The 17,992-nt window shown below is 42.8% G+C and overlaps 2 protein-coding genes across 3 annotated transcripts in view; one reads left to right on the forward strand and one right to left on the reverse strand.

The window, feature by feature from the left end:
* The window catches only part of LOC308321523 (myelin-associated neurite-outgrowth inhibitor-like), a 395,831-nt gene that overhangs the window by 265,504 nt on the left and 112,335 nt on the right, over nt 1-17,992 (forward strand). The gene's annotated exons all lie outside the window — the stretch shown is intronic.
* Nucleotides 1-17,992, reverse strand: part of clpb (ClpB family mitochondrial disaggregase) — a 53,164-nt gene that overhangs the window by 23,221 nt on the left and 11,951 nt on the right. For both annotated transcript variants that reach the window (XR_013964602.1, XM_080772192.1), the window contains exons 4-6: nt 14,368-14,471; nt 12,780-12,908; nt 1,115-1,212 (exon numbers count right to left, since the gene is read on the reverse strand). Coding sequence is in view for 1 of the 2 variants with exons in the window: in XM_080772192.1 (XP_080628318.1) it covers nt 1,115-1,212; nt 12,780-12,908; nt 14,368-14,471 (331 nt within the window). In the remaining variant the exon portion in view is untranslated. The remainder of the gene's footprint in view (nt 1-1,114; nt 1,213-12,779; nt 12,909-14,367; nt 14,472-17,992) is intronic.

Here is a 17,992-nt window from a genome sequence, read left to right on the forward strand (position 1 = left end):
AATTGAAGTAAATTAAAAAGTGTATATATTTTTTTACTGCATCGGCGGCAGTGTCTACTGTAATCTGTTTATTGTACCTAATAAGTTGGTATTTTATAAATACATAGTTTCTGTCGAACAGCAGGGAGAAACATAGCACAGGGGCATTTATTAGCCCTATACAGTATATACTTTGAACAGTACGTTGAACAGTGAAAATAGCAGAATTACAAGCTCACAAAGCATGGCGAAAAGTTTCTGAAACATTAGCTGTTGCCATTACAGTATATAGCCAACAGCTAATTACGAATGACAAAACAAGGTGTTCCACGATTGAAAGGTATAAAAAACAAATAGGTGTTCCAGGTCTAAATGGGTAAAACAAATATATGTTGTGAAATATTTGCCGATTATGACATGCCCAAAAACAGGGAGGGGGCAGGTTGAAAGTTGTTAACCCCAGTTAACCTTTGGCAGGCTGCGGACAGCTTTTTACGCATCCAGTTCTAAACACCACCTGTCAATCAATCCTTCCACCAACCGAGAGAGAGAGACGTCCCACAGTGTGACCTGCAGAGTGCTGATGTGTTTTAATGTGTTACATTATAGTGTGAATAGGATCAGCATACAGATGTCTGCTGCATCATACAGACAGACCAGTGGGTTGCAGATGTCTGCTACATGGGACCACTCATACAGACAGACCAGTGGGTTGCAGCTGCCTGCAGCAACCAGGGGCTGGGAAAAGTACTCGCATTTCTTACTCCAGTAAAAGGTATCAATAATGAAGGAATACTGTGTTAAGTAAAAGTCCGGAATTGATTACAGTACTTGAGTAAATGTAATTAGTTTACACCATTGCCTACAACTATTCTTCTTTTACGTTATATTAAATTAAAGCTAAAAACCTGCTCATTTCTGCCTTTTATCGCAATACTTTTGCACTATCATTTCAGCTTTATTGTTAGTTTATCACATGTCTATTATTATGTATTTATGGTATATTTATTTTGCTCTGTATCTTGGTGTATTAATGCTTATAGTTTTATGTAGTTGGAATTACCTCGCTGAAATGTGCTGGACACATGAATGTGCCATGCCATGTGTACAGTGTGTGTGTGATACATGTACATACCTTATCCTCCCACTCTTTCAACAGTGTACTCAGCTCTCCCTGCTTGGCGTACGCCCGTGGTGTGGCGCCCTGGCTGTTGGTCTGCAGGGGGTTGGCACCTGCGCACACACATGCACACACACACACACACACACACACACACACACACACACACACACACACACACACACACACACACACACACACGATATTGTCCATATTAAATATTATGAGTGATCCTCAATCTATAGAAGGAGAATACCAGCACTCACGGAGTAGTCCTTTAAGGTACTTTATTGTTTCATCTTAAATGGGAAAGGTATACATGCTGCAAGCAGCAACACAACGAGCGCGTTTCGGCCAAGGGCCTTCGTCAGCGTTGTATTTACAACGTGTGTGTGTGTGATACATGTACATACCTTGTCCTGTGTGGCTGTCTGCAGGGGGTTGGCACATGCACACACACCGCGGGCGGGCGGGTCCTTGACCGAAACGCGTTCATTGTGTTGCTGCTTGCAGCATGTATACCTTTCCCATTTAAGATGAGACAATAAAGTGCCTTAAAGGACTACTCCTTGAGTGCTGGTATTCTCCTTCTTTTAAAGTGTTTCCTGACCGTGCACCCGGTAAAATGTTCCAAGAGATTGAGACAGTTGGAGTTGTGCGTGTTTCCTTCTTTTCTAAATGATCCTCAACCATTGCGCTATGGGGGACCCTTTACATCTCTCAGACCCCCAGTCTAATGCTGTGAAATCATCATAGTGTTCATTTAACTGCAGGGAACCAAAGGGTGGCCCAACGTTGAGGTCGACTGATATACACAAACACAGCCCCAGTAGGACGGGTGGAACGTCTGGCTAGGTGTGAGAGGTCACAGTTCAGGGGTCAGTCAGGCTAACTGCAGCCAAGCAGGGGGCTTATATATATATCTGCAACGTGTGCCGATGTTACACACTCTGAGACACACACACACACACACACACACACACACACAAGCGCACGGCAGGGCGGGGGACATTGTAACACACTGATGCACACTGCAGCACAGCAGGACGCTCAGAACGTCGATGCAGGAAGTGGTTTCTATGAAGGCTTTATCATTCAACGGACTCTCTGTGAGGGGTGAAAAACAGCACAATGCCAACGCGTGTGTGTGTGGGGGGTGGGGGGTGGGGACGGGACGGGACAGGACAGAGGTTTAGGGTTGTCAGTGAGGGTGGTTAGCAGTGCCTTCTGCCCTGAAGAGGGAAGAGGGCAGGAACCTTCAACCCAGAAACACAGAGACTTGCGTGCCTCCACACAGGACTCATGATGGTTTCATAGCATTATTTTAACTCAACTAGTGGGATGCCAGATTGATGTACTTTTCTCCCTTCTCAGGAATGTAGTAGAGTATAAAAATTAACAAAATAAACATAAAATACATATATACGGTAGTACAGATACTTCAAAGAATAATTACTTAAGTACAGGTGGAGGTTGCAGATGACTCACTGGTTATTGAAAGATGCTACTGAAAGATTCAGGATATAAAAAGTGTATACACTATTCTATGTATTCTATTTATATAGTTTGTAAAAACTGGCCTGTTATAAGGGCAGACACTGAATAAAATAAATATCAAAACATATTTATGCCATTTGTACTTCAAACTAGAACATTTTGAGAGAGCTAGTGCGCGTGCGTGCGTGCGTACATGTGTGCGAGAGAGACAGAAAGAGACAGATCAATATAGCTACATTTCTTTGCAAGCGTTGACCGTGGAGACTAATAATCCTTGTGATTATCGATGAACTCCTACATTTTGTGTCCTGCTCACCAAGCTATTGATCCGAGTGACAACACAAATGCTCCCAAAATGTGAAGGAGAAAAAGCAATAATCCAACACACACACACTTGTGAGCGACACGCGCACACCTTGGACATAATAAATAGCGTCATTTAGAGCTTTAATATCAGTCCAACCCTCTGGGCCACTGGACTTTATAAAGGGATCAACAGTCTCCCTCCATCTCTCTTACGCACGCACGCACACACACACACACACACACACACACACACACAGTCCTTTAGTTATGTCTATTAGGAGACCCACCGTCCTCCTTCCTCTCTGTCTTTCAGTGCAGCTGGTGGGAGAAGACCCCTGCTGAGTGTGTGTGTGTGTGTGTGTGTGTGTGTGTGTGTGTGTGTGTGTGTGTGTGTGTGTATGGACCAGGCATTCCAAGATAAATATTCTAAGTATCAACCATTACTTGGAAGCATAACAAACTTGGGGTATCGCTGTAGATTTGCCATACTAATATTCGGAAGCCTGGGCCATGTGCACAAACTGACCATGAGTGGCCTAAGAATAGCTGGCATGACAAAAAGCAAAGCCAAACAACTTGCCAAATACTGTTCTGTCTCGTCTGTTATAGGCAGTTTGTCTGTGTGGAGAAGGAGGTGCCATGTGTATCCTTAAGTGAACATGAACTGTCAACCCCGTTATATTTGTTTCCTTGTAAAATTAATTGTAATTTGTGGATTCAAATAAAGAAATCGAAATGTGTGTGTGTGCAGCATGCATTTGTTAATGGAACTGCATACAATGAATGTACAGTACAGTACTTATATACAGTATAGATAAAATACACTGTTAATTTTTCATCTTATGGGTCAATCTTTTCATTCTGTGTTAAATTAACACTCAACTTTATTGTGTGTGTGTGTGTGTGTGTGTGTGTGTGTGTGTGTGTGTGTGTGTGTGTGTCTCTCTCTCTGGCAACCCGCTGCCACCCACGGCTCTGTCCATTACTCAACCCCCTGGCCTCCACGGGGCCTCCACAGGGCCTGGGGAGCGGGTAGAGAGCCTCCCCAGGCAGGGTGAGGGACTGTGGGCAGGCGGAAGCCTGAGGGTGACCATGGAGACTGTGATGGATGGAGATGTGTGTCCAGTGCTGGCCAAGGCCAAAAGAACGAGCGTGCGCAAAATAATGGATGGACAAAATAATGGACCATACATACTGACACACTCAGTATGAGTGTAACACACACACACACACACACAGTACACACACACACAGTTCTTAAGCAGTGTGTGTAGTGTGTACTGTGCATTATGTATTATTACGTTTCTATGATAGAGGGGTGTAATGGAGAGATTGGGCAGAGATGGAGAGGAGATGATGAGAGGAACAAAATAAATGGGGAGGAGAGACATTTAACAAAATAACAACAAAGAGATCTTATATAAAATATGTGTGCTGGTTGCATTATTTATGAATGCAACCAGAACTTTGACCGACACACACACACACACACACACACACACACACCGTCATGCATTCGGAGGGCGACTCTGAAATGTTCACGATTGTGTCGTGATTGGTCATGATCGTGGCGCCTACCCGTCGCCCCGGCAACGAGGACCTCCGTCTTTTAATATGATTGGCTTAAAACCAAATGCCTCTGCTTTGTGAAATTTCGTACCTCTTTAATTCAAAAGATGGGCGTGCAGAACACTTGATTCGGTTAGGTGAGGGTGATTTGTTTACGCATGCAGAGAGCTGCGAGATCAGAGACAGACGCAGCTACTCTGCAAAGATGTGCAATCCATCATAAACACAAACAAGGCATTATTACTAGTGTGTGTCTGTGTGTTTACATGGGCTAGTTCTGGGCTTAAAAAGTGAATATATATATATATATATATATATATATATATATATATATATATATATACACACACACACACACACACACACACAAAGTAGTAGTACAATTTCCCCTCACAAATCCTGGGCTCTGCACTAGGTCCCTCTACACCAAATATATACTCACAATGCTTGTACAACTGCTATTTGTCACCCCAGAGTATGTAGGGATGCTAGTGTTCATGTGGTTACATCATGTTTTAGAAAGCAAAAACCAAAACAAATCTGTTAAAAAAAGAGACGTGATTAAAATACAAATAGATCAATATACGTATGAATGTTTGAAATCATTGTAAATGATGATCTAACGGTGCCAGCGCAGTAATAAACTATTAAAACAAGCCTATGAATCACACGCGCCCTGCGGGCAGAGCGTCTGTCCATCTGCTTAAACAACCCGGGTCTAGTTGAACTCTGACCCCGGCTGGCCTGTGCACAACATGCCCTTGGGGTATGGCCACAGGAAGTGTGCGCGAGCAGGCTTTCGTGTGTGTGTGTGTGTGTGTGTGTGTGTGTGTGGTGTGCGTGGCTGCGTGCGTGTGTGCATGTGATTGTATGTGTGCAACTGTGCATGCATGCATGCATGACATGTGCTGGTGTGCTTGGGTCAATGACAGGTGCGAGTAAATTGTGGTTGAACGGAAATGCATGTGAACGATCAATTTCTAATGAGCTTTGTGATAGAGGTTGAAGCACAGTGTCTCGCCTGAAGCATAGTGGAGAGACCAGCCAATGAAATCCAACCATTGAAATAAATGTTATTTTTTCTTCTGGGGGCGCTGATAAATGGTAAATGGTGCATTTATATAGCACCTTTATCCAAGGCGCTTTACATAGATTGTGCATTACATTCACCCATTCATACACCGATTGCGGCAGAAGCCATGCAAGGCACCAACCAGCACATCGGGAGCAAATTGGGGTTCAGTGTCTTGCCCAAGGACACTTCGACATGTAGACAGGAGGAGCCGGGATTCGAACCGCCGAGTGGATCATTGGACGACCTGCTATACCTCCTGAGCCACAGTCGCCCTGATAGCTGAGTAGTTAAAGTGTGTACCACATAGGCTATGATGCTAGTCCTGGGTTCGATTCCCGAGCCAGACGGATCTTTGCTGCATAGATAGATAGATAGATAGATACTTTATTTGTCCTTTCGGAAATTTGTTTTGTGCACAGCAGTCATCAGGATATACATAAAACATGCAAACAAACAGATCACAGACAGTACATAGACAATAAAGAAACAGTGCCAACAGAAGGCCACCAGTCATAGTTCCAAGAGGCATCACATCACACTCTATGCACGGAACTGAGATGGGGCCTGCTTGTTCATAAGTCCTATACTTATGGGAACAAACGATCTTGAGGCCCTAGCCTGCAGGGAAGGTACCATATACCGTCGCCCTGATGGTAAAAGATGGTATTGGCTGTGTAACGGGTGTGTGTTGTCCCTAGTAATGGCTTTCCCCTTCCTGAGTACCCGGGTCTCATACATTGAGGTCATACTCTCAAATCGTACCCCAGCTATTTTGCTGGACACGCTGATGATTTTATGGAGTTTGTTCTTATTAACCAATGATACTGAGCCATACCATGAAACAAAACAAAATGTCAATGCACTCTCCACAAAGGATCGATGAAAGAGTGCCATGATATTTTTTTCAACGTTATACTGTCTCAGTCTGCGCATAAAATGCAGCCTCTGCTGACCTTTCTTGTAGATGGAATGAGTGTTGGAATTCCATGTCAGCTTGGAATCAATCGTTGTACCCAAGTACTTATATTCGTCCACCATCACTACCCCATCCCCACCAATGACTATTTCCTGGTGTGCATGGGCACCAGTCCTAAGGTCCAATATGACCTCCTTAGTTTTTTTGATATTAAGCTGGAGGAAGTAACTCCTGCACCAACCGGCAAACTCGTCCACTGTTCTTCTATAGCTTATCTCATCATCCTCAATCAGACTAACAATAGCTGTGTCGTCTGCGAATTTAACAATACAGGTGTTATCTGACTCACTCCTACAGTCGCTTGTGTACAGCGTGAACAGTACTGGTGAAATCACGCTCCCTTGTGGAGCCCCCGTGTTGGTCGTAATGGGGAGAGATATTGCTTTATTCACCTTGACCTGTTGTACCCGCTCAGTCAGGAATGACTCCACCCACCTGATGATATTGGTGTTAACACCCATATCAAAGAGTTTCCTCATCAAAATATGAGGTCTCATTGTGTTAAACGCAGAGGAGAAGTCTACAAAGAGTACTCGAGCATATCGTTTCTTTTGAGGTTTATCTAGATGGTAGTAGATTTTATTAAGCATAAGAAGAAGAGCATCATCAGTGCCCCTCCCCTTTCTATATGCAAATTGCAAGGGGTCCATTTCATGTTGCACATTATTAAGGAGGTTATTTAAGATAATGCGCTCCAAGCTTTTTATTAACAATGATGTCAAGGCAACTGGCCGATAGTCGTTAAGGACTTTGGGATTAGACATTTTCGGCACTGGAACTATAAGCGAGGTCTTCCACGCTTTTGGTATATAGTGTGTATCTAGCGATACCTGGAACATGTGTCTCAGTACAGGGCTGAGCTGCTCCCTACACTCCTTAAGCACATAACCCCTTATCCCATCGGGACCCGGTGCTTTGCGTGGGTTAATTCTATTGAGAGTTCTACGCACCTCCTCCTCTGTAATAGTAATTGACTCACTACTGCTGAATTGTTCCCTTAACAGATTGCGTTCAGTGGAAAAGTCTGACACTCACACTGTATATACACACCGGTGGCCCGGCTGTAGAACACTCAGTCGGTAACGCTGAAAGTAGGAGATCCATGCCCCACGCGGCTATGCAATACCCGTGTGAGAGTACCCATTCCACCCATCTGTGTCCCTTTTATGCCAAAATATTGAGTGTTGTGATGTCAGAACAGGCCAGCTCCATATATGGAGCATGGGCAGGGGCCCTGTCCAGAGCCTGGGCAGTGGCCTTTTGTGGCGGTTCTGGATAACCATGGGTCCGACCGACTTGACACCGGACACTGCACTCCCTGTGGAGGTGTGGAACGTGTGTGTCGAATTTGAAGTCAGTGGAGCGAACGGTTATCGAGTTACGTGCATTACAGCCGTACACATGTACGTACAGACAGAGACTTGATGCATTTATCTAATTTAACAAGTCTTAAGTTGGTCACGTGCCAAAAGCGGTGGACAGAAACTGGTCGACAGAAACTGCTGTTGCCCCACAGGGGCAGAAACAAGGCCTTTTAACCAGGCTACTTGCACACACTACAACTCGCTTACAATTCGCAAACCTGGCAACACTGCTCTGTGTTCTCATAGGCCCACCAGGCCCGCCCCCACATTACTTTTCACACTCTCACAATCAGCCATCTTGCTTTTTAGGGCTCTCGCAGGATAACAGACAGAAGGAAGGGGAGAAATTATTGGCTCACTATTTTGCTTATCACTTCTAAATCCCTGTATTTACAAAATAAAACACTCAGCGAATCCCTTAGTTAAATCAACATTGTTCATTGTCACTACTTGGATTGTGCCGAAATATTTACATTACACGTATAGCTTTTGCTATTTTCGCCTGCCAGCCAATGCCGACTACACACGCCTGCACACACACACACACACACACACACACACACACACACACACAGGAATGGCTATACGGCGGCGAGACAGCAGTGCAGCACATTATAATTTTCAGTTTCATTAAATAACTGTCTTTCTCAGCGTGCGCACGTGCGCACACAACATTATTCAAGTGAAATGCGGCTCATATAGGCTACCAATACACGACGAAATAACTGACAGGAGTGACGGTGCTGTGAGTAAACTGACAACGCTTTCTGACAGAGAGAGAGAGAGAGAGAGAGACAGAAAGACGTGTTAGAGTAACGCGCGCGAGCGAGAGAGAGAGAGAACGTCAGAGAGAGAGAGAGAGAGACTCTGAGAGAGAGAGAGAGAGGGGGGGGGGCGCAGACCTAACGTGAGCTTCTGGGACAGAAACTTGCGTTTTCATGACAGCAGCAGCAGCCTCTGATAGCTACTGTGCTAAAGATGCTAAAGCAACACAAAAAAACATCCACACGCAATTATAGGGGTGGGTCCCGAACCTCGGGACCAATCCGGTACCGAACCGAACATGCTCGAGTACCGGGTACCCATTACAATAATTCAATTTCGGTTCTCTCTATCGGTTCCTGGGTGACACCCTGCACGCACGCACGCACATAAAACAGCTGATTATAATCAGATCATGCTACTTGGAGAGCCAGCAACAGAATGGACCGTGGTAATCGCTTCCTATTGTTGCGTTGTCACACATCTAACCATTAGACGTGCGATAACAACAACACGGAACAATAGACTCTAACCATCCTCGGCCATTGAAATGTTAATGCTTAAGACTGGAGCGCAGAGCGCATATGCACGTAGACACATACATGTCCCGACCCAAACATTGAGGAGCTAAAGTAAACGTGACGTTGTTGTGATTAAACATAATGTGCCACGAAAAATAGCTGTCCAAAATAGCTGTCCATAGATGTCCAAACATGATCGCCGTCACAGTCGCGATACTTTTCAGTTGTGTGGTACTTTTGTATTGATTTAACTGTAACACAAAGTTCTATCCAGACTATCGACATTCCCATCTCCCAGTCACGGAGCTGGGACTGACAGTACACACATGTAGAGACGAGAGAGCAGCAGCACCAGCTAGCTATAGAAACCAGAGGTGTTGCCAGTATAACTCTATGGCAGAAACAAGCCACCTAGGTCTATACAAAATAAGACAAAAAGAATCAACACTGGTCGTTTCTTGCCAGTGTTGCCAAATAAGCGATTAGTAAGTAATTTAATTTAATTTAATTTATAAGCTATTTGGGGATTATTTTTGTAGATTGAAAAAATATTGGGGGTGCTTTGCTCTTGGCATGAAAATGTTTGAGAACCACTGCTCTAAAACAATATTAGACAAAGTTTGAGCCACAAACACATTGCTCTCTCTCTTCTCCTTTTGTATAAATTAAATAGGCCTATTCATGATTCTGCTTATAGAGAAGTAGCCTATGTTAGTTTGTTTTATGGAAACAGTTGTTTGTGTTGAATGTGCTAATTGCACAGAATTATTCAAAAGAGAGAAAATGGGCAAGCCATAAAATAATGCACATTGCACTTTTCATACGTCATGTGGAAAAAAGGTAAATAAAAAAAGTAACATTAATGTTGTCAAACCTCTACAATACAGCGTTTTCTTTCAGTTCATCATTGAATTTAGAGCAAAAAAGGTTTTGCGATTAATTGCCTGACAGCACTAACATACACATTACCTGACATTGAGCTTTTTTGTTAAACATTTGACCTCTTTTATATCATTTTGGAACCGAAATAGGGAAGCGTTAAGAACCGGAATCGATAAGCAGAACCGGAATCGGTACCGGACTCGAAAAAATCCTAACGATACCCATCCCTACACGCAAACCAAAACAAACCAGGGACCAGGGTTGCCACATATCGTGGATTTGAGAGTGAAACAAGCAACCAGGTCTATAAAAATGTTAATAGGCCAGTTCAAAGTAGGTAAATCAGAAATGTTCCGGAAATTAGTCTTAAAATAATCAATTATAGTGTTGACTGTCAAACTTTGTTGTTGTTGTTTCAGAGCAGTGGAACTCAAACATTTCCATGTCAAGGACTACCAATAGATAAACAAGTCCAAAGTAGCTTATAATGATCAGACTTGGCAACACTGTCTCTAGGTTGAACGTTCTACTTTACAAGCTCACACATATGAAATATGTTTTTTTGAATCTTCAAACTGAGACATATTTTATGATAATACTGTTAGCACAGTCATCATACTCCAAGAGCATACAAATGGAACCAAATGGACCCTGATTTTCCCAGAGAGCAAATGGTATCAAATGGGGGTCTGTGGCCTAATGCATTTCAAACTGGGGGTTCTTGGTATTATATTCTCTGCATATCTTATCAACTTGGGGTGAATATTTCACCACAATACTTTACTGAATATTTCACAAGAATATAACACAAGAGTCAAATGTACGGTCAAATGTAATCACAATATAGGCTACAGATGTAAATATTTATGACACAGTAAAATGTCGAAAATTAGTGCTATCCCCCCCCCCCACACACACACACACACACACACACGACAGGCAAGGCTGTTGTTTGCATCGTTAGCAGGCAGCAGCTACCTTGGCACTGCTCTCTGTGACTGTAGTTGTTTCACCATGTTTGCGTATTTATGAGAAATAAAAAACACTTTATGTTATAATAATTTATAACCCATCCGTTACTACATGTGCAGGGCACACTACTGAGTTTAAAAACACAGCTGAAACATGAAGTGGAGTCTGTCACCTCCCGCAATTTCCTTCTTCCCATATTGCGCTGCAATGTAACTAGGATTCGCCGGCCGAAGGCCGGCGAAATTCTAGTAGATAGATATAGGTTTTCTTTGTGATACCAATAAATATGAACTAAAAACTATACTAAGTTAGTTCCATTGATCCAAGCCAGAACACAATAAATTGAATCAAACATGAAAATGCACATTCAAGTGGTTTTGATAACCACTGGCGTATAGACGCCTTAACAGACGACGTCACACTGATAAGCAACAGCATGCGCGCGCATACCGGCAGCACAAGAACCCTGCCTCTCATAAGATGCAATGGTTTTACTAACCACGGTTTCAGTGGTCACTGCTTCACCGAAAACTGGACTATGAATGGGCCTTAAGTGTCCTACCTCACCCTGTGGTCGAAATGTTAGTGTAGGGACTCGGAGACCACCTCCAAACCCTGCAGCTGATGGTACAGTAGCTATATTGTATTAACATTTAACAACCATTAACTAACATACAGATTGGTTAAAATGGTGTTTAATTCATTACAATGAGTCCCGGATTAAATCTGTAAGACCAAGTATTTTTCTTTGTATCGTGGAAAAAAGCTTTTGTGGAAATCCATGCCTGGAAAGCTCTTCTTTGCATCTTGGCATCTAAGGATGTTACAGGATGTGATGCAATTATATAGTCTAGTCTGTCCAATAAGGAAATGACAAATGTATCTGGTGTCCACATACTGAATGAAGATATTTGCGAGCTGTTTTCTGTGTAGAAGGTAATAGTGTGCAACAAACTATATCAATGTAATAGATTTTCCATTTTTTAGCTCATCCACAAGCTTGTAAAGATCAGCTATTTTTGCAACGCTATACCGAGGTCTAGGATTGTCTGAATGTGCTTTCACACACACGCTGGTGTTTTATGTGATTATTTAGATGTATGAGGATTTTGGTGCAGGAAAACAATATATCTGTACCCATACAAGAGCTTATTGTGATATATATGCAAAACTATCCTACACCTGGCACACACTGATATTACACAACTCATCATGTTTACTGTTGTTTTTGCATTCTGTATATTAGCATATAAGCTGTTTCCAGTGTAATTTTGTCATCTTTGTTTATTTTATGAGGCAGAATTTCAGCAACACTCCCAGAAACTTATTTTTGGTTTTTACCTACGACCTATGGACCGTGTTGCGATGTGGACACGTTACATTACCACCTCACTTGCACTGCGTGCCCGTTAAAGCCCTTAGTGTGGTTATGACCCTCTGAAATCCACTTAACCCATAAAAAACAAGAAAGCATTTGTGTCATTTAAGAATGTGGCCATATTTTATGCCTTGGCTATTCACAAATAGCAGATCTACAAGCTTTTAACTTAAATCTTTGCTTTTGGGGGTCCCTGGAACAAAAAAATGATATGGGGGTCGACGGAGAAATACATATCCTTTTAGGAGTCCTTGACATGAAAAGGTTGGAGAACGACTGACATAGAAACATACAGTTTTTTTCTTTTCTTTGCAGAGGCAATTGTAGAATCAGCCTCAGGTCTATGAATGGCTTAAGAGTGCGTGGTTAGTTACGTACCGGCGTCCAGCAGCATGCGTACGGTGCGCTGGTCATCAGCCAGCGTGGCGTAGTGGAGGGGCGTGCAACCACGGAAACCAGCCCTGCTGCTTAACCTGCTGCTGAATTCATCCTCTCTGGAGGCCAGCACTGGTGGACAGACAGAGAGAGGACTCATTACTTTGGTTACTTGTCCAGAATGTTCACGTATGTTTTGTTATTTCGTTCATTATTATTATTTTGTATTTTGCTTGTCCACAAACTCGCATGTTTCGACAGATTTAAAAAAAAATCTTTGCACTTGTACGTACTCTACGTACGATAATTTTTTACCTTGTTTATTGACACGGTTTCGTGTCATTTATTATGATCTTACACTTTGTAACTAACTCACTGTGGACAAGAGCGCCAAAATGTGTTCCCATCTAGCATGTTGAATTTGAACACGTGCATTTATTATTGATTATACTTTCTGTATGTCTCTGCTATGCCTCCTGCATCCTGGCCAAAACACATGCCACTCAGTTTACACACAGGATCACAATGGAAAGAAGCTCTCCGGATTTTGGTACAAAATAAATGTACAAATCGTCTGTCGGGTGGAAACCTCATTTGTCCGAAACTTTTCAGGATTAAAATATATTTTTTAGAAGCTCAAAATGCATCGCTTTGGGGCGTGTTTTGAGCTTGCAGATCTGCTAATATTGATACTTTTGTGTGACGCACGTAGGGCATTCATTTCCAAGAAAAAAACACTTTAGAAATATGGAGATAAGGTTTCTGCCCGACAGTAATAAAATATATGAATAATTCTCAATTGTTCATGTATATAAATGTTTTCAATCCATCCATCCCGTCGCCTACATGTTCCTGTTTCCACCCTCTCTTCTCTCCCCACCCTGTCTCCCTTCTTCTGTTTCTTTCCGCTGTCCTCCCTCCATCACTCCTTCCTGCCCTTCCTACATCCATCCCTACCCTGACACGCTCTGCAGTGTGTGTGTGTGTGTGTGTGTGTGTGTGTGTGTGTGTGGCCGTCTGGGCGGGATAATCACAGCTAACCCAATAAAGCGTCACACAGGCCCTCCCAGCCCATCCATCAGCGTGCGTCTGGGAAACGCTTCCCCGCACCGCGGCGGGCCCACTCGGGCCCAAACCTGACAGCCATATAAATGTCTGCAATATACATACCCCATATAAATATGTCTGTACAAAACCTACACAGGGTGGGGTTCACGTGTGTGTGTGTGTGTGTGTGTGTGTGTGCGTGCGCATGTAATGTGCGTGCACATGTTTCTTTGTGCACCCCGTGTGTGTGTGTGCGTGTTTATCAGTGTGTGCGTGCGTGTAGCTGCACAGGAAAACAAATAAGAAAAAAGCGCTGCACGCTTCATAAATAAATAAATAAACAGAAACAAATAATACGGAATAAATGAAACGTACTATGCAAATATTTATGCAAATTGTAATGTCTGAAAATGTCAGCTTCTACAGTGAGGATTCATCTACCGACTGGCACGAGTCGCACGCATGCATACATACACACATGGACAGACACACACAGACATGTGCGCACGCATACACACACGCACATGGAAAGACAGACACATACCTTCCAGAGAGTGGATGCCGTTTTCGCGGGAGGTGTCATATACGTTGTTGAAGTGGTCTCCTGCATTGGGGTCTGCACCAGCTTCTAGTAGAACCTTCACCGCACTGCACGTGCACACACACATACACACACACACACACACACACACACAGATATCAGCTTGCCTGGCATTGCCAGGGTTATATTATACGTGTCATTAAGTGGGTGAAATAGGCTTTTCTTTCTTTCCGCCTGACGTCACACAAGCAGCGATTTCAATTGTTGCCTAACAATGCCGTCGGGCATGTCCATCATCTTCATCTCCATATGGGGGCATATTGTCAAGAGACAACTTGAACTTCATATAATAATAGATCATAAAAATCGTGAATGTAGTATACATTGTGAAAATAATAACTGTGGAAAGAAAGAAAGTTCAGGTCCTTGACCGGCATCGACTATAGCGTGGCGAGTCAGTCACGTTTCCATGGACACGCACACACCACCACGACGCGCCCACCTCCCTCCTTCTCTCACCCCACTTCCTCCTGCTCTGTCGTGCGAGCACATACGCTTGTGCGCGCGTGTGTGTGTGTCTTATAGCATGTACATATGTGTGTATACACTGTGTTGGGGCAGGGGTCGGGCCAGCTTCCGGAGGTGGTGTGGTGGTGGTGTGTGTGTGTGTCTGTAGCCCTTCAGTGGAGCGCACAATTAGAACAAACACTGAGTACCTCGGCAACACCACTCACTGTGACTCTGACCACATTCCAGGTACCATCCCTCCGTCTACAGAACACACACACACCATTAGCTGGCCTTAACATTAGCATTGGCATTGACATTGAGTCACACACACATAAGTCAACATCTGTCTGTCTGTCAGACAGACAGACAGACAGACAGATGCAACGTGAGCGGCTGGCAGTGGTGTAAATAACTAAGTATATTTACTGTAGATTTTGATTATTCAGCCATTTGGAAATAGATTTTTATATATCACACACACACACGCGCGCACACACAGACACACACACACACACACACACACACACACACACACACACACACACACACACACACACACTTTGAACTTGTGGAATGGGATATTCTGCACAATGAACTACATTTACTTTTAGTGGGGCAGTCATGAAACACAGGGCTGCATCAGACAATGAGCGTCCGTCTCCATTAACCAGTCACTTTCAGCAGACTGCTAGATGAGAGGAGGAAATGGGCTTCCAGTGTCTAAAGCAGTACATGAGTCATTATAGGAAAATGTCTCGTACTCTTCCCAACCCTCTATGCTTCACCGTGTACTACTGCGGTGCAGTGTTAACCCATACAAGGCCTGACCTCAATTTTCTGAAATAAATATTTTCACGATTTTTCAAAAATAGCAGACCTACAAGACCTATGAGCTTGTAGATCTGCTATTTTTCAAAAGCTAAATTATAACATGTTTAAAACACCAAAAGGGGTTCCCGCCCAAAATGGGTTAAGTTCGTCGAGTAAAACTATGACGAACTATGTTCATCGACTACCTATTTTCACTGACGAAAACTAAATAGAAATGAAAATAAAAACCAAGCTGTGATGAGTAAAATTAAGTCTAAATAGATTCACAATTTCGTCAACAAATACAAATGTGACTAAAATGTTAGGGAGGGAGTTGTGGAGAAGACATCCAGTAGAACTAAAAGACAAGTTATTGTATGTTTGGTTGCGCTCTGAAAATATCATATCTACATTAAAAAATGTCCACAACATGAGCTTGTAGATCGGCAATTTTCAGCATGCAAGTGTAAAATAAGCCTTTACGACTCCATCAAGGTTCGCCACAATACATTGTTGTCGACAAACTGTCAATCAACTGTAGATTTAGATGAATACTTGTAAACTAGACCAAAACGAAAACATTTCAGATGACTGAATGACTAAATTAATTTCAAAAGACTATGACTAAAACTAAATCTGTCAAAATAAACACTGCTGTGGCGACCGTTATCAAGACAGTTATCATTCATCACTTCTCACTAGGCCCGTCACGACTATGAAAATGTACTTGACATTTGATTGCCATACAAATAATTGTGAACAACAATGCAATCATTGTGTTTTTGGCATTAAACATTGGAATATGAATAAAAATTACATTTCATTTCTAAATCAAAACCCTCCACAGGGCAGAACTAAAATATGTTATAAAGAAATTATTTTATTTAACCCAATCCTAGCCAAGGAACGACAGGTTACGTTTTAAGCACTAACCCCCTGTGCCAGGACGTAAAAAAGATAAATTTGTATTGTGCTGTGTTAATCATTTTATAAAATTATAAAAATGTTAAAAATGTTTTTAGAAATAGCGGACGTTGGCTCACATTGGATTGGATCTATTGGATTCCTAGAAAGCGCAATAAGGAACAACCTTGTATACAGATACAAACAAACAATATACATTGTGCATTATTAACAAATGGACACTCTAAATTATAGGATTCATTATGTTTCAGAATGCATATTGTTGCTTAATGTTGTGTTTATTGTTCATCATGACTAACAGTCCCAGCGGCTTTGAGGCACCCCCCCCCCCCCCCCCCAATCCCTTTGCCTTTCAACTAATTGATATAATGGAATTGTTTAACTGTTTTACCCATTCCTTTAATTAATTCATATTTCATTTTTAATTTGACACTCTCTGGAGTTACAAATGGATAAATGAACACTGAGGATTTGACTGTGTACGAGGTTTAAGAGAGAAGGTCCTTTGTGTCTGGACCTTGCAGAGAGAGAGGGTGGGTGTGTGTGTGTGTGTGTGTGTGTGTGTGTGTGTGTGTGTGTGTGTGTGTGTGTGTGTGTGTGTGTGTGTGTGTGTGTGTGTGTGTGTGTGTGTGTGTGTGTGTGTGGGGGGGATCAGTGACCCACAAAGAGCTCTGTTCTCATCCTCTGCAAGCACTTTTACAAACATGGTTCCCGCTTTCACTAAAGGTTCCTTAACACACACACACACACACACACACACACACACACACAACCTTCTCTCTTAGACCTCATACACAGTTAAATCCTCAGTGATCATTTATTTGTAACTCCAGAGTGTAAAGTTAAAAATAAATAAATAAATAATAATCATTAATTAGAGGGGGGAAATACTTGTATTAAGTTGTGAAAATAGCCGATGGAAGTGTTGTGAGCTTGTAGACCAAACCATAGTTTGGGTCCTGCAGAGAGATCAAATTCCTCTTTTGGGTTTCGAGCTAAAACGTTTGGGAAACACTGCTCTAAAGGCACACACACGCACACACTTGCAAAACAGTGCGTGCACACATCAACACGCATGCACACAGATAAACACGCATGCACACAGATAAACACGCACGCATAACACAATTAATACACGCACGCGCACACACCGAGGGGTGTGTGTGGGAGGGCCGGCGAGCCGGTCGGGACGGGGTTAAACGACGCCGGAAAGGTAAACAAAGTGAGAGACAAAGAGAGGAAGGCTGCGGAGAGAAGGATGAGCGCCTGAAAGGAGGGAAGGAGGCAGATAAAAAGATGAAAGGAAGAGGATTTAATTACACAGACTGATGAGCTGCGATAAACAGTTTATAGTTTTACTAATCAACTGTTGATCAAGTGGATA

The sequence above is a fragment of the Protomyctophum bolini genome, assembly GCF_963924005.1.
Source record: "Protomyctophum bolini genome assembly, chromosome: 9".
NCBI classification, from domain to species: domain Eukaryota; kingdom Metazoa; phylum Chordata; class Actinopteri; order Myctophiformes; family Myctophidae; genus Protomyctophum; species Protomyctophum bolini.